At 44.5% G+C, this 12,700-nt stretch overlaps 1 protein-coding gene across 1 annotated transcript; it reads right to left on the bottom strand.

Moving 5' to 3' along the window:
- Positions 1–1,692: 1,692 nt before the first annotated feature.
- Positions 1,693–3,904, bottom strand: SLITRK1 (SLIT and NTRK like family member 1). Its single transcript, XM_062575954.1, has one exon. The coding sequence runs from the start codon at positions 3,902–3,904 to the stop codon at positions 1,826–1,828; it is 2,079 nt and encodes a 692-aa protein (XP_062431938.1). The 3' UTR covers positions 1,693–1,825.
- Positions 3,905–12,700: the final 8,796 nt, after the last annotated feature.

The following is a 12,700-nucleotide window of genomic DNA, read 5'->3' as shown; positions in this document are numbered from 1 at the left end:
GCGGCTGCGTATGGGTCTGAAGTGCTGACCGCTCAAATCCGGCTCCGGCTTAATGAGACCAAGCTAGGCAAAGTCAATTAAATCAAACTCCCGCTAAACATCCCTAACATATCTGCAGTGTGTGCAGCAGAGGCGGCGGCGGCGGGAGCAGCAGGGAGAGACTCACAGTATTAATAAAGGGATTCACTGCCGCATTAAAAAAAAAAAAAAAAAAAAAAAAAAAAAAAAAAAAAAGCGAAGGAGGTAGGAGGTGGAGGGAAGGAGGCAGGAAACTTCTGTGTGATATTTACATGGGGGAAGGGGTGAGGGAAGGGTGTTTGTGCCTCTGCGTGTGAATGAATGAGAAAGGAAGGGAGGGAGGGAGGGAGGGAGGGAGGGAGAAAGAGAGAGAAGAGAGCGAGACACACATAGAGGGAGTACTGAAAGGAAGCTCTGTCCCCTAAACCCAGATAACCCATTTGCAAGAGCTGGTGCTGGAAAAATGGTAAGGACCCGGAGTTGAAAACATTTCCACTTTAATACTGAAAAAATATGCCATTATAAAATTCTTGAATAGAATTAGTTTCACTTGCTTCCTCAGTTCTGATTTCCTCAAGTTATAGTAAGATTTACAACAGCAAAGAATTTTCTACCATTAAACTTTGCAGCCTAAGCACTAGAGTGACATTAATTGGTCATGCTTAACTGCCTCATTTTTTTTTTTTTTTTGACTGTTTACACTGTTACCATAATAGAAATCAAGGGTACTATTTTTTACATTCAGATGGAAAGGCAATACTGAATACGCATATTGAAAAGGAAGAGAGAGAAAAGAAAATCAAGTCCCCCCTCCCCCCTCAAGACAAAACAAAATAAACCCACCAGGATCAAAGCAAATCTCTCTCAACAAAGTAAATCCTGTCTCCCCTCCCCCCCCCCCAAAAAAAAAAAAAGGAAAAAAAAAAAAGGAAATGATCTAATGAAAATATTCATGCAACTATGTCTTAAATGGAACCTTTACAATTTTTTCCACAGTAAAAGTACGATCTCTACTGCCTATTGATCACACAAAAATGACGAAATGGCACTTTTTATTATTATACTGTATTTCTTATATAGAAGGTTTGATACGAAGGGACTTATCAGAAGTAAGAAGGGATGATGGTGTGAACGAGACGCTGCTTCCAGTCGGGGGCTGGAGCGTCCCTTGGGTGCGTTGTATCCATGCGAGCCATGCAGCACTTTTTTTTTTTTTTTTTTTTTTTTTTTTTTTTGTCTGTTTGTATGTTTGCTTTCGGAGTCGGAGTCATTTATTTACATTACATTCATGCCTTCGTGCAACTTTCCACTCCTGCTCTGCTGCCAAGAGGAGGTCGGCACCGGCCTTTCCTCTGCCCCCCTCCTCATCCCGGCCTCTGGCCGTGGGCTCGGTCCTCGGGGAACGGGAGCAAAAAAAGCCAAACAAAACCCAACAGCGAAAGAGAGCGACAACCCGACAAAACCAGGAGCCACGGCTGGCCCTGCCGGAGCCGAAGGAAGTTGATCCTCGCTTTTCCCCCGCCGCCGCCGGCAGCGCAGAGGCGCCGCTGGGTGCGTGGAGCTGCGCGGGCGCGTCCTGCCGCCGCCGGGCTCCCCCTGCACCGGGCCACAGTGTTTGCTGTGGGCGGTGTGTGTGTGTGTGTGTGTGTGTGTGTGTGTGTGTGTGTGTGTCTCACGAAAGGTAGCTTGGGTTCAGGGCCGTCCCTTGCCGGGCGAGCATCAGTCCCACGAGCGGACGAGGCTAATCGCCGGGTCCCCGGTTGCAGGCTGAGAAGTGGCCGCGGCCCCCCGCGCCCTGCCCGCCGGCTCAGTCTGACAGGGAGTGGGAACCACAGTCGTAAACCCGGTGGGCTCCGTCGGTGCTGTAGGGCCCGTTGTGCCAGTAGGACGAGTCGCAGACCGTCTGCAGGGAGTTGATTTCCGAGGCGGAGGAGTTGGCGTCCCTCCTCTTGGAGCGCTTTCTGTTCCTCAGGATGAAGACCAGCATGCCAACCACCGTGAAGGCAGAGGTCACAAAAACCAGTAGAAGCCCTGGCACCAGCACCGAAATGGAGACCCTGCTGGTCTCCAGATAGGAGTTGGAGTGAGTACCTGTTTCTACCAATCCAGTGCTGTTTTTGTTAGTGGAAGTTAATGTAGGCGAGACTTTTAGCTGCGGGCAAATCACGTCGTTGGAGAGAGACTCGAAATCCTCCTTAAAGAAATCTTCCGGGGACTCGCACCTCAGGTCGCTCATAATCACCTTGGGGCGCAGCATCTCTGCCCACTGTTTGAAAGGCACGATAGGGCAAGTACAGTCCCATGGGTTGCCGTGCAGGTCGATCTGGGTGATGGAGGTGAGCTGGTCTAGCACTCCCGCCACTGGGAGGTACATGAAATAATTGTTGTGTATGCTCAGCTTGGAAAGTGAGACCCCCGCGAACACGTCGACTGGGAGAGACCTCAGCAGGTTGTTGTTGAGGATGAGCACCCTCAGTTTGGGCATTGCATTGAAAGTGCCAGGCATGATCAGCTGGATCCCATTAAACTCTACATTCAGATACTCTAGATTTTGCAGCCCAGCGAATTTCTCCCGGGATAGGGTGTCTAAGTAGTTGCTATCCATGTAGAGCCATCGGAGATCAAACAGGTTCTTGAAGGTGTTGTTCTCGACAGTGGCTATGTTGTTGTTGCCCAGATCTAGCAAGTTAAGTTTCCGATAATCCAGAAAGTGGGATTTCCTAATGGTATGTATTTTGTTGTCTCTCAGAAAAAGCTCCTGCACATTGGACGGTTTAGGCTTCAAATCCACCAAGCTGCTCACATTCCTGTCGTTGCAATTAACCTTTAAACCCGAGCCAGGTATCTGATCACAGCTGCAGATCTGAGGACAGGACATGGTAGCCGGTAGCTTGCTCTTCACGCTAACTGTCGACACAGCAGCCGTAGGTCTGGTCTTGATTTGCCAGTTGACGGGAATCTTTGTACCTCCGTTTGGACCAGATCCTGGTGTGGCAGGGTCTTCTTTGCCATGTATTTTAAAGGGAGTTGGAATGGGACCAGGATCGCAGGTTTCTTCTTCAGCAGGGGGAGCAGCTAGACTAGAATCCACTCTGTTCTTTTTGCACAGCTCTTGCTCTGTGGTCTCATTTAAATCTTTGCCCTGCAACCTAGTGGGAGCCTCACAAATCACTCTGCCGATCAAAGCGTTTTTGGGTATGTTTTCCAGCCATTCCTTCAACGATAGCAGATCGCAAGTGCAGTCCCAGGGGTTATCCTCTAGCAGGATTTCAGCAATGCCAGGGATCTGCTCCAGGACCTCCTCGTAAGGCAAGGTTTTAAGTCGGTTTCCCCGGAGGTCGAGGTGGGTGATCGGCACATACTGAAACACGTTGGGGGGCAAGGTGCTGATGAGATTGTCATTTAAAATCAGCACCTCTAACTTGTTTAAGTCCCTAAATGCTCCGGGGTCAATATCCCGCAATAGATTAAAATCTGCCTGGAGATACTCCAAATCGTCCAGCCCCAGGAAAGTCTGCTTCCTGAACGATTTGATCTTGTTGTTGTTTATGTGCAAGCGTTTCACCAGCTGCAGCCCAAGGAAAGCCCCAGGAACAATCTCATGCAAACCGTTGTTTTCCATGTGCAAACTGACTGCATTGTAAAAGTTAGCAAACTCATTAGGGAAAAGTCGAGTCAGGGAATTTCCATGCAGGAATAAATGGTAAAACTGGGAAGTTGGGGCGGTGAAATGTTGCAGGCTGGTAAATCCCTTTTTCTCACAGTCTACGTGCAAATCCCCTTCTATCTCGTTGCAGGCACAGATCTTCTCTTTGCAAACGTCCCCTGTAACGTTTCCAGCAGCAAAACAAAGAGACGTCTCCAGCAACAGAATCCAAAGCAGCATTTTTAAACCGAGCGATTCATTCCCGATCTCATCACAAAGTAACAGCAACCATCCTCCTCATACCGAAAACAATTCCAGTTCATTCAATACATGAAATGTCCGAACCACCACCAAAGGGGGGAAAAATGCAGAGAAGGGGAGCAAGGAGGGTCGGCGAAGGGAGGGGGGGGGGACTCTTTCTTTTCTCCTGTATCCCTCTCTCCCCCCCCCCGCCACATACAACTGCAACAGCCCAGATTCCAGTCAATAATTATATCCACAAACTATCCAGGCACGTACTGCAAGGCACGCAAAAAAAAAAAAAAAAAAAAAAAAAAAAAAAAAAAAAGTAGAAGGAAAAAAAAATCCCCCTCCTCAGTCCCCCTCCCTGACACCTCCCGGGCAGCTAAGTAGAGGTCTGCTGGCCGGGCTGGCTCAGCGGCAGGGGAGCGAGCGGCCGCTGCATGTTGGAGAGAGGCAGGCAGAGGGTGCAGCGGGGCGCGGGGAGGGAGGGCTGCCTGCGTGCGCGGCTCCGCTCCGGACTGACCTTGCCGCGCGGCCGCGGAGCCGCGCTCCTCGCCCGCGCCGCCCGCGCCGCCCGCGCCGCCCGCGGGGCGCTGTCCAGCGCCCCGGTGCTGAAGGCGCGCCCCAGCCTAGGCGCTGCCCGCCGAGGCGCTGGCGCGGCGCGGCGCCGGCCCCCGCCGCGGTGCCCGGCTGTCCATGCCTCCGCCCGCGGCGCCCTGCCGCGGCGCCCCGCGGCTCCGCCCGCTCGCTCGCCCTCGCCCGGCCGGCCGCGCTGCCTTCCTTCCCTCCTCGCTCGCTCTTCTTGCCTTTTTCTCTTCCGCCGCCGCCGCCGACTTGCACGCTCGCACACACTCGCAAGGCACGCGGAGGGAGAGTTGCTAAGAGGCTCTGCTCGTTTCAACCTGGTGCACTCTGAAAGATCTGACACCCTCTGCTGAGCTGCAGTGGCAAAAATCCATCTGCTGAGGGAATGCTGGAGAAAAAAAAAAAAAAAAAAAAATCAATCCACGTACAGGGCAAGCGTTAAAAACGCTGGCATTAAAAGCTGTCGATCTATTTAGATGCTTTCTCCTAAATGGGTTATTTAATTTATTTCTTTTAAGATGGAAAGTTTAGCATTCCTCTCCTCCTGACCAGTTCCCTGTTGCCCTCATTCGCACACATTCACACTGCACTAGCAGCCTAGGAAGGTGTGTTCGCCCTATTTTATTTCCCAATGGCTTGAATAGAATTAGTGTCAGGGTGTCAAGCGAATAGCAATTTGAAGTAATTATACTGCACGCCATTTTTATCGTTGCTTTAAGTGCATTTCTTCCTCCCCTGCAGTCTATAGTGTTCCATGCTGAATTTCGTCTCTTGCTGGCATTCTCTTTGGAATGCTGAACCGTGAATTATTGCATATATATATATATATATATATATGTATGTTTGTATTTGATTTAAGTGATCACAGAGAAGAAAGGGGGGAGGGCATTGCTACACTGTTAGCAATTCACACTACCTGTTCCCACAGAGTACAGTTTTTCCCTTAAGGAGGGGAGGAGAGGGCTCACATTGACAGTTGTGCATCTTCACATTCTTATCTATCTATAAAGATCCAGGGATGCACGTATATATACGCATACATATTTCTCTAGTGATATTTTTAACTCCTGCTTACCTCCCCCCCACTCTCGCACTAGCCTCCCCCCTCCCGCACTCCCCCCTCCCCTTTCTGACAAAACAGATTACACAGCGGAAAAAAAATCGGTGCCTGGCCTTAGAGAAAGGAGTCGAGCATACAAAAGTTTCTGCATCGTTTGGACGGCTTTCAGATGCCTGCGAGCGGAGAACCAGTTGCACCTCTGGTGGTGCAAGTGGAAACCCGCCTTTCCCGCTGCCTCGTAAAGCGGTGCCGGGGAGGAGGCGGGCGCGGGAGCCGCTCCTCGCCCGTCCGACCCCCGCGCTGGCCCCGCCGGGGAGCTCGCAGCAGCCCGGTAGGGGCGGGGGTGTAGCAGGCCGGGATGGGCTGGAGGAGGGATATTTATAGGGAAAGTCAGGGAGCCATATGGAGCCCGCGCCCCCTGGTCCCGGCGGCATGCTAATTTGATCAAAGCTTTTTTTTTTCCTTGGCTACTGCCGCCGAGCACATCAGGCACCCTACCACCGACGAGCTTATCAAATTAATGTAATCAGACCGCAGAAAAGTTGCAAGAGCTGCCGTGGCCATTTCGAGTCCTCGAGCTGAAGATTTAGCCTTTCGGTTCGTTGTAGCGGGCAGGGATGGGGGGGTGGCGGGGGGGGGTCGGGGTGGGGGAGACGCCGGGGGAGGAAACGGGACAGGAGAAGGAAATGGAACAGACGGAAAAAGAGAGAAATCCTGGCCCTGATAGTGTCTGCCCGATAAATTACAAGCGGGGCAGAAGAGATAAAATGCCACTGAGACAGAAAGCACCACAAGAAATATATTGGTGGTTTCATTAGGAGGAAAAAAGAGGGAAAGGAGACTTGGCGCCACATTGAGGCGCATTAATTCATTTCTCCTGTCGGTTTCTTTGACTTTGTCCCTCGGTGCATGTCGGGGGGGGGGGGTATGTGTGTGTGTGTGGGGGGGGGGGGGGGGGAGTTAGGAAGGCTGGAAACCTGCCGTGGGTCAGGAATTGCTTGCAGAGGGAGTCAGAGGCAGGGAAGCCTGCAGGAAACCCCTGGGACAGAGGTGGGAAGCAAGGGGAAGGGGAGCGGGTCGAGGCAGGGCTAGGTGTAAGGGAAGGGGCAGGGGTCGGGGAAGGGGCAATGTTCAGACTAGCGGTAGGGATAAGGGTAGGAGACTCACTCACCTGGAATCAGCAGCAGCAGCAGGGTGACGTGATCACCACGAGTAGTGGCACGAGGGAGGAAATGCTGAAATCCTGGAGCCCGGTAAATACTCTTCAGGATGTGGGGTGGGAGGACTAAAGAGCATGTTCTCTTCCTGCTGTAGAATGAAGCTTCTTAGCTCCTTTACCTTCATGCTATCAAAATTGCTCAGGCACCATAGAAACAATCAAAATGCAACCAGAGGAGCTGAACATTAGCAAGATATTAAATAAATAAATATGAATCAAATAAGAAGAAGGAGACAATGACCTGCTGTCAAAGCATGAAGGACAAATTGCCTGCTTCTTCCAAGGGATCTGCAGAGAGATGGGAACATGTGGAAACTCTCTGGGGCCTTGAAAATTCAAAGTGAAAAGAGAAGGTAAAACATTTACCAGAAGATGTAAGAGCATTTATGTATGCTATGTAGCTTCCAAGAGATAATATTTAGATAGTGTACAACTAGCAGCTCTATACTTTGGAAATATATAGAGAGGTATATATCTCGTACATTTTGATATATGTATCGGGAGAGTATCTGCCGATCTAGATGGAGATTACCACCTAGAAGACAAGTCAGGGAGAAGAGGCATCACACGTTTTAGATTTGGTTTCTGAAGTTTTAGTTCTGAATACCAAATAATACAGGAAGGGTGCATGTGGGTCAGGAAATAGGTCTACATTTACTCAGTGCCATAATCCCAGATTTTCAGATTTTCATATTTTCTTGAATTAAGTATGGAAATAATACCTCTAGGTGTTTTAAGAAAACACTGGCTCCTGGATCAAGTTGATCAGGAGCTCCATGGCTAAGATTTTTCACTCTTTTATTTAAAGAGTGTGATAAAGATCATGCAGCACTGGAATACCACTAAATCTGGGTCTTCAAAATTCAGGATATGCATCCCAGTCTGCAACTCATACACAAGTTGAATAACCGGAGCTCACATTATCACTTCCAAGTTATCCAGCAGATCAGAGCACCCCAGCCACACCAAGGAGAGATCCATTCTGCACATTTTCTCTGGTTCTCAATGAGTTTCCTAATTGGACCTTTATTTTGGGTACAAATACCCATCCTTAACTAAACATCAGTAGATTGACTTGGGCATCACCCTTGCCTTCTGAATAGGAATGCTTTTACTCCTAGTATGTAAATTACCTTGAAATAGCAAAGATTTGGGGATGATTTTACCAATTTTCCCATTTGGTAGTCTACCTTCTCCCTGCTGCTATGACCATGTAAGTAACATTGGTTTATGGTGTATTTATCTCATATCAGAACATGTTCAGAAACTCATTGGTTTATCTGAGATTGTAGATGTTGGAAAGCAGAATTCAGGGCAGCTGCAAAGTTTCTGCTGAAGAAATTATTGCTGTAGATACCCCATTTGTATGCATGTTACCTAGTTTAAAATCGGCTTTGATATTTCTGTGGAAGATATAATCACATTAAAGAAGTCTCGTACGGTAGACATGCCACTGTGTGTGTGTGTGTGTGTGTGTGTACACTCCAAAACAAGATGGAGTCAGCATAATAATAAAAAAATGAAGCATCATAATTTCATTTGAAATCATGACTTTATTCAAGTTTTGGTTATTCTAGGAGGGGAAGTTAACACAGATGCTTCTATATGTTAGTGCAAATCATGCAAAAACTACATTCCTCTGGTGTATTAAAAGAATTTTAAATCAGTTCAGCTCATCTGGTTTCAATTAAATGTAGGAAGGAGGGCTAAGCTAATACAAGGATCCCCTCCCAGAATTTTCTATCTCAATATGTTTCACTGGACAGTATTCACAGGACTACTAGATTTCCGCCTAAATTACTTTTAGACTTGACAAGGTTTGTGAAACAAGGTGTTTTTGTTCCTCATTTTCCTGAGGGCAGTGATGTGTGAATGTGTTTCAAATCTCCCTGTGCTATGTTCTCCAGATGGAGTTTTGTAAAATGGTGCTGTGGTGGATGATGATGATTAAAAAAAAAAAAGAAGAAAGGAAGGCAGAAAGGAAATAAAGAAAAATAAAGAAAAGGAATGAAAAGAAATTTGGAGAAGTTGTTTGCCTACTCCCATCTAGTGGGTAGGAGACTGGCTCAGGATTGGAAAATCAAAATTCTCTATACAGTGTAAGAGAATTCCAGCCCACATGTTCCTCTTTCTTGGCTCATACCCTCAACCACCAGGCTATCAGCCCTCTTACTGCAGCTGTTCTATTTTACAAGAAAGATTTTGAGATCTCTTGAACCAGAGAAAGGCAGTGGGGATGTAGGAGTTTGCAGCCTACTGTTTATAGCACCTACCAGGGTGCAGGGAGCCCCGGGAAGACTTGCTTGCATTGTACTTTCAAACGAGCCTAACTTCAACCTAACAGACTTCACATATCAGAGGTTTAGAGCACGGAGTCTGTAGTAAAGCCTATAAATAATCTTACCCCAGTATAGGTGTTTATTAGTGCTTGTCATAATTTTGTGGGGAAAAAAAGTGGGAAATATTGGCCTTAATAGGACCAACTCTTTAAAAGGGTTATTTTTACATGCTTTAAATGCTAAATGTCAGAAAAGTGAGTAAGTGTCACAGAGGTGGTTGAGTTTTATATCCAGCCTGAGTATACTCTGCCATAAAAGCCATGTAGTCATATCACTTTGAAATTCTGATGATGTGGATACAAGAAATTTATTTAACAGGCAAACCAGGCCAGGGTCTTGACCATCATTTTTTTTATTTAAACCGTACATATTACTCCAGGTTCTGAATGAGTTTCCACTGTGACTGGTTGCATTAAAATACCTGAGCAGTTCTTTGGACAGGACTGAAATCCAGAACTACTGTCCTTACTGGTGAGAGTATTCAGAACAACTATCTAGTGAAATACTGAATTCACACATATTCATTGTTTTTTTCCCTTCTCCTGCCTCTTTCTTTTACTGGCACTATTTTTTTCCCCCCTCACTGCAGCTGATGACATAGTCTACAGGTGTGGCAAGCCTTCAGAGGAGAAGGGTATTTTAGGAAGGTCAAGGGACAGACTTGAACCTCCAGCTTAGCAGTGAATTGACCCCAAGTCTCGACCAGGAAGAATGTTCTACTCCCTATGAATGTTTGCAGAAAGCTCCTTTTATTTCTTTCTCCCCAACATGCACGCGCCTGTGTGCACACACACATGCACGTGCAGATGCACACACACACACACACACACACACACACACACTTTAAAAGAAAATTTTGGTACAACAGAGGTGGATTATCTAATTTCAGGATAGCTTTTCAAGTTTTGGAGCCCAGGTAGAGGGAGATATTTTGCTGCAGTCCTGACTCCAGAATGTGAACTGAGATTCCACTGCAGCATTTCACTTAAATGGTCTCTCTGTTGCATCTTCAGTGCTCTAGATCCTTGTGTGAAGGCCTAATTCTTGACTTTTCCAGTGCAGTGTGTGAGGAGAATAGTTGGTTGCCAGATTCAGGGATCTGGATTCCACTCCAGGCTTCTACATCTTAAGTTTGGCAGTGCAGTATTCAGCACTGCAGCACTCAACTACTTTTTTTTTTTTTTTTTTTTTTTCCCACTTTGCATTAATACACATACATTTAGGCTGGGGGAAAATGTTACAGTGTTATTAACTAGAATTTTGAGTAATTTTTTTTTGTTGTTGTTATTGGTTTTTTTTTTTTTTTTTTTTTTTTTTTTTTTTTTTTTTTTTTTTTGCTCAGATATTGCAGGGAAAGTACTAGTATAATTTTATAGTCCTTAATAAGAAGTGGTAACATTTGCACCATGTTCTAACCTCAGCACATTTTGTGGGAACAAATTCTAAGGTTATCATTTTGAGCACTTGTTACAACAATTCTCAACATCCAGCAAGACTTAACTCCCATGTAGTGTGATCAATACACAATATAGTACTACACTTTTACTAATGTGACCTTTTAGAAGTTTGATTGCTAGCCTGTTTCATTCTTTTTTGAAACGAGACTGAAAACAGGATAAATGTTGAAATAGCAGGTTACTCTCCAACATATTTAACTGACTAAGGTAAAGTGTATTCATATGATGTAAAGTTAGTTAAAAATGATTTCCATTTTCTTATGAAAGTTCATGCATCAAGGCAGGAAGAGCATGAATTAACTCGTGATATAAATAACAATGTTATATAGAGCTACACTAAGTATCCAAAAATATCTTCCTAAAAAAAAAAAAAAAAAAAAAAAAAAAAAAAAAAGAAAGAAAAAAGAAGAAGAAGAAGAAGTAAAAAAATGGGTCCAAAATTTGATCTATTGCTTATGCAGATAATCCAACTGAATCACATCAGCTTGAATGCTATATCTATAATATTTTTTAATTAATTATTTTCTTATCCATTTCCATGGCATAGTGTCAGGGCAATACAAGGATCATTTAAATGGACAAAAGTAGATAAAAGTATGCTTCTGCTCTTTCTAGTTCTGGTATATTTTCATTGTATAATTATGGAGAGGGAAATGTTTGCTAAAGCACAGAACACAACGCTGAGACTGACACTCGCCCCGCTCCAGGCGCCACCAATATTTTACCGACATGACTATGAGTAAGTTATTTCTGTTTCCTGTGCCTCAGTTTCCCTGTATGAAAATTCAAAATGAATTATACAGCCCAAAGACAATTTGAAATCTATTGCTAAACATGGTAGCTAGTTATTATCATTCATCACTCAAGGGTACAATGTGAAAAGTCAAATCTCATGTAAAAGTAACAGCTAGTTCTTTTTATCAGCAGATTTTAGCGGCCTTTACAGTGGAATACAGTACGATTCTCTTTGCTGAACAACTCGGAAAATAGAGGCACTAACCTTGGGAGGGTCACACATCAAGCCGTTAATAGAGCCAGAAATAGACCCAAGTCTCAGAAGGCCTTGCCCTGCACTCTGCCCCGGCATTTTAGAGATACAGAGCTCAGGGTAGAAATAAGTCTCTTCCAAAGAAAAGCTAAAGGCCTGCTGCCTCATCCTCGTCCTCTCTGAAACTTGATTTTATACATCAAAGGTTGCATATGCCAGTCCTTTTCTTTCTGGAGGCCTAATGTAGTTATGTGGTGTGACAGTAATAGCAAGCCTTGATTTTCTTGTTAATTCACATCTTAATTCACCATAATTTAATTATTTTAACTTGTGAAAAATGTACATTTTCTTTCTTGAGTCTTTTCCTGACTCAAAACTGAGATTTCAAAAAGCAGATTTCAGAGACAAATAATAAACCGTTTGAAACATAAAATATCTCTCACTTAAGAAACATTTTGGAATAAAAATTAATATAAGAACTTGCTGTACAAATAAGAGAACAGTGAGGAAGTGTTTTTTTTTGTTATATAAGACTATCAGTTTCTTCTTTCTGCTAGAAAACATTATAAAAACAAAACAACTGTCAAAGATGCAAAGTAAATTAATAACTTAATAATAACAAAATAAAAATCTGAAAAAATCATTTCAGTTGATTGATTTTTTTATGCATCTTTTTTTTTTTTTTTTTTTTTTTTGTAATTCTGAAGTGGAAAATTGGAAGTGAATATCAGGAAATCAGAATTTAGTATCAGTTTTTCATGATTTTTTCTTTTTTTTTTTTTTTTTGACAAAATTATTTTCCCTTACTTTGATTAGCATGAATTGGAATTATCTGATAGAACATTTCTGAATAGCTTTCCAAAATTATCCTTTAGGAGAGCATCCGGCAGTGTCTGAGCATTAAAAAGAGAATTGATGGGCATCAGCAAACTGTGGGAAGACTGAATAGATGAAATGTTAATAAAAATAATACCTTACACGTATCTATGCCGTACCTAGAAACCATGGCCTGGGACCAATCCCACATGACATTTTAGTTTTAATTAAATAATGCTTTAGAGAAATAAAGGAAAATATGTTTGTGACCTGATTAATCATTGTGCTACTCAGTTTTACATCACTGCATCCCAAATGATTTCACATAC

This window comes from Rhea pennata, chromosome 1 (assembly GCF_028389875.1).
Source record: "Rhea pennata isolate bPtePen1 chromosome 1, bPtePen1.pri, whole genome shotgun sequence".
NCBI classification, from domain to species: Eukaryota; Metazoa; Chordata; class Aves; order Rheiformes; family Rheidae; genus Rhea; species Rhea pennata.
The sequence above is the reverse complement of the archived record's forward strand: the minus strand, read 5'-3'. Positions and strand labels throughout refer to the sequence as shown.